The sequence below is a fragment of the Phyllostomus hastatus genome, unplaced genomic scaffold (assembly GCF_019186645.2).
Source record: "Phyllostomus hastatus isolate PE091 unplaced genomic scaffold, TTU_PhHast_1.1 phas_contig_80, whole genome shotgun sequence".
NCBI lineage: Eukaryota > Metazoa > Chordata > Mammalia > Chiroptera > Phyllostomidae > Phyllostomus > Phyllostomus hastatus.
Genome location: NW_025333960.1, coordinates 7,517,668 through 7,533,489, shown reverse-complemented (window position 1 = coordinate 7,533,489; position 15,822 = coordinate 7,517,668). Strand labels below are relative to the sequence as shown.

Sequence of the window (15,822 nt, the reverse complement as noted above, 5' to 3'; positions counted from 1 at the left end):
CCAGGTCTCTTATTGACATCTGAAATTAAGCCCAAACCTTTGTCCTTCCCATTGGAATTCATTATCTCCTATTTCAATAAAACACACTGTTCTTCTCCAGCTCCTCAAGGCAGAAACCTAGGTATCATTACCTCATTCCTTAACATCCCACTCCTAAGCTACTCATTCACCAAATCCCTGATCCCTCCTCCTTAATATCTTTCCACTGTCTTCACTTGTCTCCACTATCATCGGCATCATTGTTTTCTCATGGAATACTGGTAGAGCATACAAAATGGTTTCCTGCTTTCAGTCTTCCCCATTTTCAATCCACTCTTCACACAGGAGGCCAGTGTGCATTCTTTTAAAGCACAAATCTTAAACATTTCTCTCCTTTGCTTAAGAGTTGTCAAAACATCCCCATTACCCATAAGGAAAACCCATGGTTCTTGATATAGTTTATATTAGAAATGCTCAATATTGTGTACAGATTAAATCATCAGTATAGCAGTTATTAATAGCATTAAAGCAGTATAGCATTAAATAATAGTAGTGCTCAGGTCCTGTCTAAAAGACTTAGTTTCAGTAGATTTGGGGGTGAAGCCCAGGTATGAATATTTTACAAAGCAACCTCGCAGGTTATTCTACTTTCAACCAAGGTTACAACCCATTGGTTTATACAGCATTTTGTGCTTTGGCTACTACTTAACTCTTTGTATCCACTTTAGCTACTTTTAACCTCACATTCCAAACTCCAGTTATAATGTCTTCTCTCAATTCTTCATATATGCTGTGATCTCTTTTGCTTCTGAGTTTTTGTACCTTCTTTGCCTTTCGAGGGGAATAGTCTTTCCACTCTCTTAGGCAAGATTACATATACTCTTCCTTCAGGTTTCTGCTTTACTATTAGTTCCTCTAGGGAGTCTTCTACCCCAGACTGATGTAGGTACCTATTGTGTATATTTCCACTGTTCTTTGTGCATTCTCAATAATAGTGCTATATCAAACTCTATTACTGTGTTTCCTTTACTTGTCTGCCTCCACCTTCCAACAGTAGACTGTAAAGTTTGCAAGGGCAGGGACTGTGATGTCTGTTGGCTGCTATGTGCTCAGCACAGGGTGAATGCACACAGTAGACATTTAATAAGCAGTTATCAAATAAACTAATATGTAACAAAATTAAAACTAATTTTCTTTGTGGTGGTTATAGTATCTACTTTATGGAAAAATAAATTTAAAAATGAACAATACAACATATAATCATCATTATAATTTAAACATAACATTCTTTCAAATTTCTTAAGGAAATCAATACAGGATAATCTTTTTTGAGGAGTACCTATAAAAATAAACACAAGATTGCAATGACATTACCCCTTCGTTCCACCCAAGATGGAGACATAGGTAGAAACACTTCACTTCTTTTACAACCGAAAGAAGGATAACAACCAATTTAAAAACAATAAATAACCAGAAGTGACAGAAAATCAAACTGCATGGAACTCTGACAAACAAGGAGTTAAACATTCATTCAGACCTGACAAGGGGCAGAAACGGACTGCCAGGTAGACAGGACCTGTGGCAAGACAGCAGACCAAGTGGGTGAGGCAGGGCTGGCTGGCTGGGACACTAAAGACTCAAAACCTCTAGCTGTAAAATATTGTGGGTGTTGCCATGGCAGGAGAAACTCCCAGTCACATAGGAGAGTTTGTTGGAAAGCAGGGCTAGAGTGGAGTAGGCAAGCAGCATTGCTCCCTCTCTGACCCCATCCCCAAAGACAGTGCCATAATTCAACAAAGAGGGTTACCCCACCCTGGCAAATACCTAAGGCCCCATCCTCTTACAAAATAACAGGTATACCAAGACAAAGAAATATGGCCCAAGTGAAAGAACAGTCCAAAACTCCAGAAAAAGAGCTAAGTGATGAGGAAATAGATGACCCATCTGATGCAGAGTCAAAACATTGGTAATCAAGATGCTCACAGAATTGACTGAGCTCAGTCACAAAATGAAGGAAGAAATAAAGGCTACACAAAGTGAAACAAAGGAAAATATACAGGGAACCTACAGTGAAGGGAAGGAAGCTGGGACCCAAATCAATGATTTGGAACAAAAGGAAGAAATAAACATCCAACTGCAGCAGCATGAAGAAATATGAATTAAAAAAAATGAGGAGAGGCTTAGGGGCCTCTAGGACAACTTTAAGTGCTCCAATTATCTGAATCAGAAGGAGAAAAGGAAGAGAAATTGAAAACTTATCTGAACAAATAATGAAGGAAAATTTCCCCAATCTGGCAAAGGAAATAGACTTCCAGGAAGTCCAGGAAGCCCAGAGAGTCCCAAAGAATTTGGACCTAAGGAGTAACACACTAAGGTACATCATAATTACATTATCCAAGATGAAAGATAAGAAGAGAATCTTAAAAACCACAAGAGAAAGGGGGAGAATAACCTACAAAAGAATTCCCTTAAACTATCAGCTGATTTCTCAAAAGAAACCTTATAGGCAAGAAGGAGCTGGAAAGAAGTATTCAAAGTAATGAAAGGCAAGGACCTACATCCAAAATCACTCTATCCAGCAAAGCTATCACTTAGAATGGAAGGGCAGATCAAGTGCTTCCCAGATAAGGTCAAGTTGAAGAAGTTCATCATCACCAAGCCCTTATTATATAAAATGTTAAAGGGACTTATCTAAGAAAGAGAAGATCAAAAAGTATGAACAGCAAAATGATAGCAAACTCATAACTATGAACAACTGAACTTGAAAAACAAAAACTAAGCCAATAATAACAGGAACCAAATCACAGAAATGGACGTCACATGGAAGGTTGTCAGTGGAGAGGTGGTGGAGGAGAATGGGGGAAAGCTACAGGGAATAAGAAGCATAAGTGTTAGGCATAAAATAGACAGGGGGAGGTTAAGAACAGTATAGGAAATAGAGAAGCCAAAGAACTTACATGTACAACCTATGGACGTGAACTGGGGGCAGAGGATGCTTGAAGGTGGGGGAGAGCAGGGCAGAGGGGAGGTAAAGGGGAGAAAAAAATTGGGACAACTGTAATAGCACAATCAATAAAATATACTTAAAATAAAATTTAAAAAACACAAGATTGCAATGAAAGTCTCATGCTCCTGATTCTGCAAAACTAGTAAGAAAGAAACCTGTGCATGATCTGTCTTGATCTGATTAATGTAATTCATATATCATGAGTACTTTGGTTTTTATTATTATCCATTGGCATTGGGGATGTTGCAACTACCACATGAAAATTTTTGGAAATCAGTCATAACATCTCACTCCATTGAGTTCCACTGTTTCTTCTTTGGCTCTGCAAAAACGATCACCTGTTTAAAAACTGGAGGTTATATACTAAATAACAATGCAAGGCAATAAAAGAAAAGCATGTGAAATCATAATTGTCAATGTGACACACGTTTGCAAAGCAAATACTTTTTATTTTTCAAAAAATAAATAATAAAGCAATGTGTAAAACTTATGTCCTGAAGTGTATTATAACATTTTATAGTAATATCTTTAATATTAATATTCTATATTATGGGTGGAACAAAAGTAGGTTAACAGTTGTTTGTATGGAAAATAATATAATATTTAATAAATAATAATACAAGAATGAACTCTCTGTGTTTCATGTACTCACAATTGTAAACCTACTTTTGCCCCACCTTGTATATCCATATCCTGCAATGGGAATCTCAGGAAATGTTTAAATGTCTCTAAAAATGAATGTAAGAGATAAATTATATTAGCACATTTTTGTCAGTCTTCCACATCTCTGAATACATTTTTACTGCATGAAATCAAGAGGGATTTTCTAAATCCAAACTCCTATTTTAAGAAAGAAATGGTTTCCATTGATGAATCCACATACTTAACTCCTAAAATATAAATCAGTTTTGTAAGTCTGAAGGATAACTAAAGTGTGTCATACTATTATTTTCTGGAATGTGGTGACTATACATGGCTCAAGTTTTTTGCCTCCATTATGCCCTTGAAATACCCTTCCATTATACCAGGAGTATGAAAACACACAGTTATAGCTTTATGTTGTCAGTCCATAATTTTGAGGTTAAGTTTACTCCCATACCACACAGACTCACCTTAGTGCTTTTATGGTAAATAATTTACACTAGGAATGCTGCATCATGCAACTGAGGTTAGGGTAATTGGTATTTAAGCAAACACAATCGATCCCAAATCATTTTAAATTCCCTGCATTATGATTTATCTTACAGCAAGGACTGGTGGTGAGCAGATGAGCTTGAGAAGAATGGCATGACTATTTTTCACTTGCAGGCTTTCTTTCCCTCCCCAGTTATTAATGAGACTGTCTTGACAAAGCACACCCACCCCTCACAACTTCCTTCCTCCTGTTCTATCCTGGCCACTTCCTGCTTTGTCTTTCTGTTTTCATTCCTAATTTCCCCAAATCCAAATGAAATCCAATTTTTCATTCACAAAGGAAATCAAATACCAACTTTCTTAATATACAATTTTTAAAGAGAAGTAAAAGCCCTCATATAAATGGTCATTCTCATATTTCCTCAGGAACTGATAATGGGAGCCCTGGTCAGTGTGGCTTAGTTGTTTGGAGCATTGTCCCTTAGGTGAAAGGTTGTGGGTTCAATTTCTGGTCTGAGTGTGTATGGGAGGTAACAAATTGATGTTTCTCTTTCACATGGATATCTCTCTTTCCCTTCCTTCCAATGAAAAAAAAATATCCTCAGGTAAGGATAGAAAAAAAATTCAAATAGAAAATAAAAAGGGGGAAAATGGCAATAACTATCAGTAGGATTTTCAGTAGGCACCTGGAGGGCATAGAGAGGGGAACAGGTTCCTGACAGAGAGGTGCTATCAGCACACCATGATTGTTCTCACTGGTGGCTCAGCCCAGCCATGGAGCTGAGTGGTGAGCCATCCACTTTAAACAGGTCATAAGAGAGTCATCCAGTTTCATCTTTGTCACATTTTTTTGCTGCTATTAACTAGTTTATTCATTCTTCAAAAAATATTGGGCAGGATACTATCCATGGGCATCTGTGGTAGGTGCTTAGGTTACAAAAATAAATAAAACACTATAGTTTCTACCTTCAATCTGACCATATTCTAATGAAAGAATATATAAAATTAGTAATTATAACTTAGTAGGAAATATTCAATGACTAATGCATAGAGTATTTGGGGAGCTCAAAGGCACATGACCTGTCAGCTCAGGTCTCCTGGAGGAGGCAGTCAGTACTGAATGGGTCTATTGAAGGAGGGGAGGACAGGTGGTATGGGTAAGAACATTCTCGCAGAGGAATAGCAAGACCAAAGATATGAGCAAGAAATAAGAAGATTGTAGGATTTAGAAGTCAAAGACAGAAATCAAGCTACTGAGGTCACCTTCCTACCTTCCTCGGGCCTCTTGTTTCCCTGTCTAGATCAGCCCACTGACCTGACCGGCACACAGCCACATAGCAGGCACAGGGAGCCAGCATCCTCCTTAGTGATGTTGCATGCTATTATCACTTTTTTGTCTAATCAGAACTTAACTCCTTTGTGGCTCTTTATTTTATCTGCAATGAGTAAAATATCTAGTACCTTTCAGAACTATGAGGCAAAATTAAGATATTATAAATACCCTGGTCCATCATGGGCAATTATACACTGAAACTATTATCAATACTCATTTAGAGCAAAAGTTAGAACCAAAAAGATTTTGTGTATAAAAGAAAAACAATGAACAAACAAGGAGAAGCCATGTGTGAGCTATTGTTAAAAAGATTTGTTGGAGTGCTTGATCTGTCAGGAACTATAAACATTTTACTTCATTTAGGGATGAGATTAAAATGCTATATGGTAAGGAAAGAGGCTGTACACATCAGTAGAATCAAAATCCCAAAGCAAAGATGGGAGCACATCTGTCTTAAGAAGTAGGATGTCACAAGCAATAGGTTTGATATTTCAGGTAAGAAAAGATCTATATGATAAACATACAATTTTAACTGATGGGAAGGATAATTACCAGAGCAAGGAAAGTCACAGCCCGATGATGTATGGCATTAATGGGCCATACCTATCCCACCAGATAAGACACTGATGCTCTCTTAGCTGATCATCCACAAAAAACACTGAGGAGCTGAGCAGATAGCAGAGGAGAGGAAATCAGGATGTATCCGAAAACAAAAGACTTAGATGTGGTATCACAGATACTTCAAATATTTGAAATACTGGTGGGTAGAGAAAGGATTACACTATATATATGTAAGATCCAGATTTTAGGGTTTCAAATTTCAAAGATTTCCACATACCAAAAGACATCCCACACACTCTTTGTGATTTGTTAACTGACTTACATCTTCAGGATAAAATATCTCCAATTTTCTCAGGCTTTAAAAATGCAGAGTAAAACTACTCACAAGCCAGAAGGCCTTGGTGGTTGGCAAGTTGACACAGGGCCTGCGGCAGAACAATTGTCTACACCCATTCCAAAGCAGTGTCAGCAGGGAAGTGAATCAGGCAGGACTAGGACACAACCCAGCAGTAAATGTTAATCCATGCATGCAGCCAGGCAGCTCCTGTAGTGTCCCATTTCTGTCTCTTGGGGTGAAGATATTATTTTTTAGTGGTTTATAACAAATATTTACCAAGTAAAGTACACTAACTATCAACTGTGAACAATTTACCTATATTTAGCATATCAGATTAATTATCTTATTACACAGCACATCCCCCAAATTTGCATGTCCTATTCTTTAAAATCTAGTTATCTGCCCTGGCTGGCGTAGCTCAGTGGATTGAGTGCGGGCTGCGAACCAAAGTGTCGCAGGTTCGATTCCCAGTCAGGGTACATGCCTGGGTTGCAGGCCATGACCCCCAGCAACTACACATTGATGCTTCTCTCTCTCTTTCTCCCTCCCTTCCACCTCTAAAAATAGATAAATAAAATCTTTAAAAAAAATCTAGTTATCTGAAGACCAATCTCTCCATAAAGTTCTACCCAACATCTCATGAGGCTGGTTAATATACTGGAAACAATGTGGGTTGTGGAGGCCAAGAGACCTCAATTTGAATTCTGGTTCTGCCACCAATCAAGTAACCTAAGGTATGATACTTCCTGCCTCTAGTCTTCACTACCCTCTCAATAATATGGAAGAGAAAGCTACTACTTTTTAAGAGACACAGTAAGGATTAAAGTGAGGTATATATAAAGGGTTAGTTAACTTCACATACATATACACTAGCCCCTTCTCTTCCTAATATTTCCATCCTTTATTGCTTTCTTTTAAAATTCTATATTATAGAAAAGGTAATAAATAGGGAATAATATTGTATTTTCCTCTGTGAAGGCAATGCATAGCATGGGTGAAAAGCTGTGAGGCCCATAAGAGAATGAGGATAGAAACAAAATGTATTCACAAATCCAGACAAGACCTGACACTGAAGCCATGGAACAAGTAGGGTGAAAATTCCCAGTGGAGAAGGTGCTGAAGATGAGGAAAAAAGTACTGAAGGAGAGTGTAGGGTCACTAAAGATACACTTCATTGACATCAACCAATCAGCACCATTTCACCCTGTTATCTGGGATTTCATTTGCACAACACAGAGCTGGTATAAACCCAAATATAAGAATTAGTAAGAAACCAAGTTAAAGATTGGTACCATGTTTCATATTTTTCATAATTTTCAAGTATCAACAAGTGACTGCATATGATTTGGAGGTAAAATTTGGTTCTGAGTTGTTTCTGTCATCTTGTAGTGTGTGACCTTGTGCAAGAAATATGACTTCTCTAATAATAATAGCAACAACAACCATAACAATAGCTTATACTTACTGAGCACTTGCTATGGGTCAGGCACTATTAAATGCATGGCCTGTATTAACTCAATGCCCGTAACACTTTGAGATGACTGACTATCCTTATCTTAATTTTACAGTAAAGAAAATGAGACATAGATGAGTAACTTGCCACAGTCACATAAGGTCCTAAATTTACATATATATTGGACAGCATAAAAAATTCTCATGAAAAATATTTCTCACAATGAGATATTCTATTAGAAAAACGCTATATAAACTAAGCTTTCCTATATAACTATCCAAAATCAAGATATTAGCAAGGCACTGGCCTAAGAGATTCTCATCTTGATGGGGTTTCTCTTCCTCATGATTCCACCCCCTCAATTTTTCCTTTTGCCTGAGTTTAGCTTTTGCCTGTAAGAACTGAATATATTCTTTATTTCAAGAAAATAGACTCTATCCAATATCATGTTACCAGGGCTCTCATGCAGCAATGCTTTCCATCCAATCTTCTGATCATAAACCAGTCTTAGGCTGGAGGAGCCTTGCCCACAGGGCTGAATGTGGTTGGTATGTGCCTAAGTGTGTTGGTACATGGAAAAAGCATTTGCTTCAATCATCAGGGGCTGAAGGAAATAACACTTAAGGCTAATTTTGCTTATTATAAATGTAATCGGAAGGTATACATATGATTCAGATGCTTTTAGGCTATTGTAGTTAAGAAAGAAATCAGACTACTGTCTTCATCCTGAAACAGATGACCAGGGGAATTACAACTTGCAACAGGTTTTTCTTGCTTCTTTTGTTTTTAAATTGTTGAATCAAGGGGGTAGTACTTGTTTTGAGGAAGCTAGCAAGGGAGAGGAGAAGAGAGATGGGAAGCATCAAGGCTTTCCTAGAAGCTGCCTCACAGAGCCTCCAAACCAAATTTCATAAGAAAGCAGGCAGCAGAAAATGATTTCAAAAAACAACTCTTAAAGCAAGTGTGGGTCTAGTTTCCTTTTCCATATTTTATCTCTCAGTCCATAAATACTAACTCTTTCCTCCACAGGACTGTTTCAGATATGAAACATAAAAATAAAGAATGTCCTTAGCTATGCAATAATTTTATGAGGATGTATCCATCAGGTTGCTGAAAATCTAGGGGTCCATCTCTAATTACCACAATTAATGATGAGCAAAGCTTGGGATGAATTTCTGTCTGTGTGTGAAAAGACAAGCCACTAGCACTGAAAAGCAGAGTGTCTACCAGATTGGCTTACTCTTTGGTTCCACCTGACAATCATTGGAATGGGATGCTGAACCACCAGGTCACATGTTGTTGTGTCATACCTTGGGGCTTAGCATTGGGAACTTCATATGTTTTGACAGTAGCAGAGCATTAGAATTAAGTACAATTAAGGCGTATAATAACCTCTTGGTCAGTGGGCTTCTGGATCAAGTTCTCTACGCTGTTAGAATGAGAAAAGTTGATACTCTAGATGTCTCTCCCCCAAACTGGAAGAAAGCAGCAGACCATCAGGAGAAAACTAATCTAACAATAAATGCTGCAATTGAAATATTCAATTCATTATTAGGACAATATTCAAACAAAAGAAAATACCAGAATACTAAATACCAGAAACTCTTACTTAAGTCTTTTGAAACTATATTAATTCAAAGTCCTAGAAAATGCAATGTGGAACAAATCCTAAATAGGTGATAGAGTACCACAAAGAATAGGAAAGAAAGTGGAAACTCAGAGACATCAGTGCTCACATCCCAGCTCAGACACTTGGTAGCTTCAGGCAACTCACAGAGCCTTGTTTCTTCATTGTTAATTACTTTAAACACTACCCTCATCCCTACCTCAACATGGCATGCAGACTGGGCACTGTGTTTATACAAAATAAAGGTAGTTCATTGGAGAGAGAGATCATAAAAAGCACAGCCCTACAGGTATAAGTCTTAGTGAGCTGACAATCCTTTTTGTAGGAATAAAATGATTCCTCTTTCTCCAGCTGGATCCAGCCTGGAAGAGGGACCCCAGCCAGACATCAGCGCCTAGGACAGCCTGAAGCTCCCACTCATTTCCTTAGGCCTGCAGGCAGTGCACAGCTGTTCATCTGCACAGCCCAACCCACTCCCATTTTAAAAATGTCATGGGATCATATGTATGGAATATCCTACTTAAAACAAATTTGTAACTAGAAAAGCATAGTAATTAATTGGAAAAGCAATATAATCATCCCTGGGGCCCTACAGTTGGTAGATGCTCTACAAATAATAGTTATTATCACCACAAATTTTTCCTTTATAGTTTTCAATTCAAAAGTTTCTTTCAATCAATAGCATGCTTTGGTGTAGCAGAAGAATCCAGACTGGACTTGAAATTTCCCTAACATTGCCACACATCCACCACTCAGTCAAACAAACTACTTCTATGGAATCTGTAATGACATAATTGGAACTGGGTTTACATTTGTTTAAATAGTATAGTTTTGATGGAATAAAAATATTTTAGTAAGCGGTACAACATATGTTTGAGGAAAATTTACAGAGTTCTCCCCTGCCCCATCGATTTCCTCACTTACCTATAAGAGTACCGTTTTGGAAATAAAAAAGAGAAAGAAAGAGGGAGAGGTGTGTTAAGTTTCAGTTCTGCACAATGGCACCTTTAACAAACCTGCCAGCTAGTCAAAAACTAAATAGCCTGGTTTGAGAAAATCTTTACTACTGCCAGTTAATATTCACAGGGCTCTGGGGGAACAAGAACTTCCAATGACTCAATATTTATAAATGCTACTGTTGTCCCCCAAACATGTGTCTTAGATTCCTGGGGAATACTGAGAGCTTTTGCCAAAATAAGGGTGAGGGTATGTGAACCTTAAATAGGGAGAGGAGCAGTTAGGAAAACAAAATTAAACACATATAAAATGAATACTTGGTGGTCTTGAATTTGAATACCACTTGAATATGATTGGGAAACCTGACCTGTCTGGGTTATTTCACTTTAATTTACCAATGTCTTAAACATACAGAAAGCATCCAAAATGTACAACACTACTGGCCAAGATACTTTTGTCTTTTTATTTGAAATTTTGCTACTTTACATCTACCAATGCCAAGAAAGGCTACACTTCCAATGTAGAGTATCAAAATAACTGAGTTTTTGTTTACAATGCTGGTGGTATAATTGAAACTCCAAACGCTCAAGAAACAATAACATTAGTGAGTTGAAGTCAACTCTAAATTAAAAGTCAATGTTTCCATTACCCACTCTAACAGTATTTTCAGGATTTTATATAACTGGATCATTAAAAAAATGCTCTAGGCTGAAAACCTGGTCTGTGTCCATCTTGGACTAAAGTAGTTTGCAAAGCTCTGAAGTTTGTTTGCCCTTTTCTTTTATCCATTTTCAAGAATGTATTACTTTTAAATGCTGCACATGAAACTAAACCCCCCCAAATCTCTAATGCCCAATGAGCCAGTGCTGTTGTATGTATCACTCATTTTTTTCAGAATACATTTATGACTTCTGTAAACTCACTTTCAAGGTGCTTATGGCTGGAAGTGAAGAGCTCAAATTCTTTTTCTAATTCAATCTTCAGCACATCCTTTCTCTGTAGGTTACTAGCAATATTTCAAACTGGAACATTAACTTTTGTAGAGATAAAATTCAAATTAGAATCTGTCTTGGTAGAAATAACATTTCTCTTATGACTTTATTAGATTGGCTGTTTGTGGAACAGAAGAGTTTTTGTATGGGAGTGTCAAAAAAGAAAGGTAGGATGATATATTAGATTTAGACATGTTAAGAGATATTGTGGTGAAGAATAGTAGTAGAGGGCAATGTGCATGAATCAAAATATCTTTGAGAGAAGCATTAAAATATCTTGGTATCTAGAAGCCCAAATATTTAGGCTATGAATTGGAAGAGGCAGATCTAACTCCTCAGGATTAGGTTGCAAGGAATGCCTAGGAAGAGGCATATCAAAAGGTCAGTTCTGACTGCATCTGAGATGGCCTCCACTTTTCATCCCTGAGAAACAAACTTCATGATGTGAATGTGGGGCCTACCCAAAGTATCTAGGTAATTTGGATCCTTGCCTGAGAAGGAGGAGACAATGTAAGAACAAACTTACATGTGTTTGTATGTTAAAGTTTATATGTCTTTCTGTCTGTCTGTCTCTGTCTGTACCTTATAGAGAAGTTACAGAGAATAAATACATTCATAAAGGTAAAAAAAGAGGCATTGTTTTAACATTGCAATCTTATATTGTTTTTTATTTTGACTCTTCCAAAATTGTGGACAATCACCATTTTGAATAAAAATAGAAATACCTAGATTTTTTGAGTCAGGAGAAATGATGAATTTCACTTCCTAATCTAGATGCTTCCAGTAAATCCTTGCTACATTATCACTTAGCACCTAAAACTATTTGTAAAAACAGGCAAGACATATACTTATAAACTCAAAATATAAAAATCTGATGGCTTGGGCCCTGACCAGTGTGGTTTAGTTGGTTGGGTATCTTCCCACAAAGTAAAATGTTGCTGGTTTGATTCCCAGTCAGGCACATGCCTGCCTTGCAGGTTCTTTACTCTCACACATTGGTGTTTCTTCCCATCTCCTTCTCCCTCCTTCCCCCTCTCTAAAAAAAAAATAAATAAATAAAATCTTTTTTAAAGTCCAGTGATTTGTAATGTACCTGTGATTAAAAACTCTCAGTGGTGAAGAACTCTTTATTCATAAAATAGACTTTCCTTCAGATAACACTTATGGTTCAAAATTCTTCTTTATGGTTCTGGGAATGGCTTATCTAAAAATTTGCAAAGGATTTTTGATTGAGAAGCACTATAAAATATCACTGATATCATTTCTTCTAAGTCCAAAACGATTTGAACCTGGCCAAGTGTAATAAATACTCTTTATCACTATAATTTCCACTTACATTTAAGTGCTACATTTTATCAAGTTTTTAAAAATCTAGTGAGTTTTTGTAAACATTCAAAAAACCACATCTTTATAATGGAATATTATTTAGCCATGACAAGAAATGAAGTACTGACACATGCTACAACATGGATGAACATTGAAAACTTTATGCTAAATGAAAGAAGCCAGACACAAATAATTCTGTTTAGATAGAATGTCCAGAATAGGTAAATCTAATAGAGGCAGAAGAGGAAATGGGGAATAACTGTTCATAGGCACTGGGTCTCTTTTTGGAGTGATAAAATTGTTCTGGAATTAGATAGTGGTAATGATTGCACAACCTAACAACCACTGAATAATATAATTTAAGTGGGTGAATTTTATGGTATGTAAATTATATCTCAATTTTTAAAATAATAGACATATCTTAAATCAAAAATCATTTTGATAAGTATCATTATCCAAGTCACTCTGAACTCAATAAAATAGCCAAAATGGATACTAATTTTAACTGTAAAATTTAGCTCTATAAAGTTACCCAGTGAGAGATACTGAATAGTTTATAAATTTGTTTTTACTAAAGAATCTCTTACTATGTATATGTTAATACTCATTGATTCATAAAGAATTTTGACTTCTTTTATATTTTACAAAGAAGTTTAGGTTTACTTCAAATTACTTATGTTTGCACCTACGGAAAATCAGGAAACTGACAAATGAGTTCTTCAAAGAAAAATGGACAATTTAAAACCATTATTATAGTTTATTTCAGACTTCTCAGGGTTTCTTGAGGTTTAACTTAAAACCTATGAATTGTATTCCTTCTACTTGAAATGCTTTTTTTTTTTTCAAATCACAATCACATATCCCACAAAAACTGAAGTACAATTTATTTGAAGGCAAGTTAATTTTGGAAAGATGATACTACCTAGATAAAGCATGTATGTGTTGAATTTTTACTATCATAACTTTAAAATATCATATATATAATGTTATTTTCCTATGAATAAAAACAAAGAATTCCCAATTTGAAAAAGAAACTATATGTGTCATTACATTTTCTCCATAAAGATATATAAACTTATTTATACTATGCTTCAGAATAGGATTTAAGCCAATACTATAATGACATTCTACTTTTGTATTTTTATTTATGATGTTAAAATTGTACATGTCTTGTCTCATTAGCTGTGCTGTGAATTCTAAGGACTGTATGTAAATCTTGATTTTTTTGGCTTATGCTCAATAATAATGTCTTACATACAGAATGGAGTCTAATATCCAATTGAATCTTCAATATATTGAAGATTCATTAATTAATTCGCTAGTATTACTTAATTCTCCATAGCAAAGTTTATTTATATGTATGTATAATATATTGGGTTTAAAAATGACCAAAAATTTCTATGAATTTGATAATATAATTAATTATTACATAGATTTATATGAGAGTTATGACATATAGCTTTATTATGCACATACATAATATGAAATATAATTAGTACTCACAGTTGTAACCAGGTGCAATACGGTGTTGAGCTTCAAGACTAGCCAATGTGATATGAAAAATGATATGTAGTAACAGGAAGGAAAGACTGGTGAAGCACAGAGACTTTAATAACCGTCCTGTATGTCCTAGGAGATAAAAGCACAGAGATTGTGAGAGGATGAAACACACCCATTCTCACCTTTGTAGAATTCCACATAAAGCATGTTTCTATATAATCCATTATGTAAACTGACTCAAAAGTATATGAAGTATAACAATTACTCTCTTACCTATTAGTCAAAATATGAAGGCTATCTTATTTCCTTTGTAAAATTATACAATTAACATAGATTAAAAATTCAATGTAAAAGAAACATCCTTTTCTATTTATCATAACTTTTGTGGTTTCATTTTTGTGGTAACAAAAATTCCGTATCCCAGAAAATTTTATAAGGGAGTTCTGCCACCTTTGAAAGAACAAATAATCCCTATCTAATAAAAGGAGTTCCAGAGAATAGAGAAAAGGATAAATTTCCTAAAACATTTCAAGAAGATAAAGTAACATTAATTTTAAAATTGAATACCTATAGAAAAGAAAAGGAAATTATGAGTCCATTTTACTTATAACAATAGACACAAATTATTAAAAAGATTTTTGCTAACCAACTGAAATAACATAGGAAAATATAATTCATCATAATAAGCAAGGGGTTATTGTAGATAAACATTAACAAGTGTGGCTTAAGATTAACAAATATTTAAGTCAAAAACTAGTAGTCTGAATCCTGCTTCATTCAATGGATACATAATGAATATTTCATAAAGTTCAAAATCTCTTCATAATAAATGAAAATAACAATCAGAAAACTAGGAACAGAAGGAAATATTCTTAATGTGATAAAGAATTTATATCATAACTAAAGCAAACATCCTACTTATGGTAGAATTTTAGATATAACTCATTAATGTCAGATAATGATCTAAGATACTTGATATAGTTTCCACTTAACATATTACTAGGTATACTGGTCAATGTTATAAGGTAAGAAAAAAATGAAGAGTTGAAATAATTAGAGTTATTTACAGTTATTTACATAATATGATCCAGTGGAATTTGTCTATATAGAATGTCAACTAACCATCTATTAGAACAAATATAAGAAAATGATTCAGGTACAATGTCATCTTACAGAAATCAATATAGCTCCTCTACATTAATAATAATCAAGTAAGAAAAAAAACAAGATGTAACTTAAATTAGGAACCAAAACTGTATTGTAATGGTTTTGTTAATGTGGCAGTTGACTAGGCTATAGTCCCCAGTTATTTAATCAAATACTAGTCTAGATATTGCTCTAAGTTTACAGATGTGATAAAAAAAATCCTAATTAATTTACCATATTTTGCCATGTATAATGCACCTTTTTTTTGCCCAAACTTTTGAGGGAAAAATAAGGATGCACATTATACATGGGTAGTACTAATTCTGTATTTATATAAATGTTTTAATTCTTTTATTTGTGCTTATGCATTAGCACAACAAAGTATAACTCTAGATAGCAATAACAATATCCATATGCAAAATAGTACTGTGGAATATGATAATTGGTTTTGCTTCTAAATATAAAAAAAT

The 15,822-nt window shown here is 35.2% G+C and overlaps 1 protein-coding gene across 1 annotated transcript in view; it reads right to left on the bottom strand.

Annotated features, from left to right (window-relative positions):
* The window catches only part of PIEZO2 (piezo type mechanosensitive ion channel component 2), a 503,470-nt gene that overhangs the window by 328,647 nt on the left and 159,001 nt on the right, over positions 1–15,822 (bottom strand). Inside the window, exon 3 of the mRNA XM_045850410.1 lies at positions 14,210–14,335. Coding sequence (XP_045706366.1) covers positions 14,210–14,335 — 126 coding nt within the window. The remainder of the gene's footprint in view (positions 1–14,209; positions 14,336–15,822) is intronic.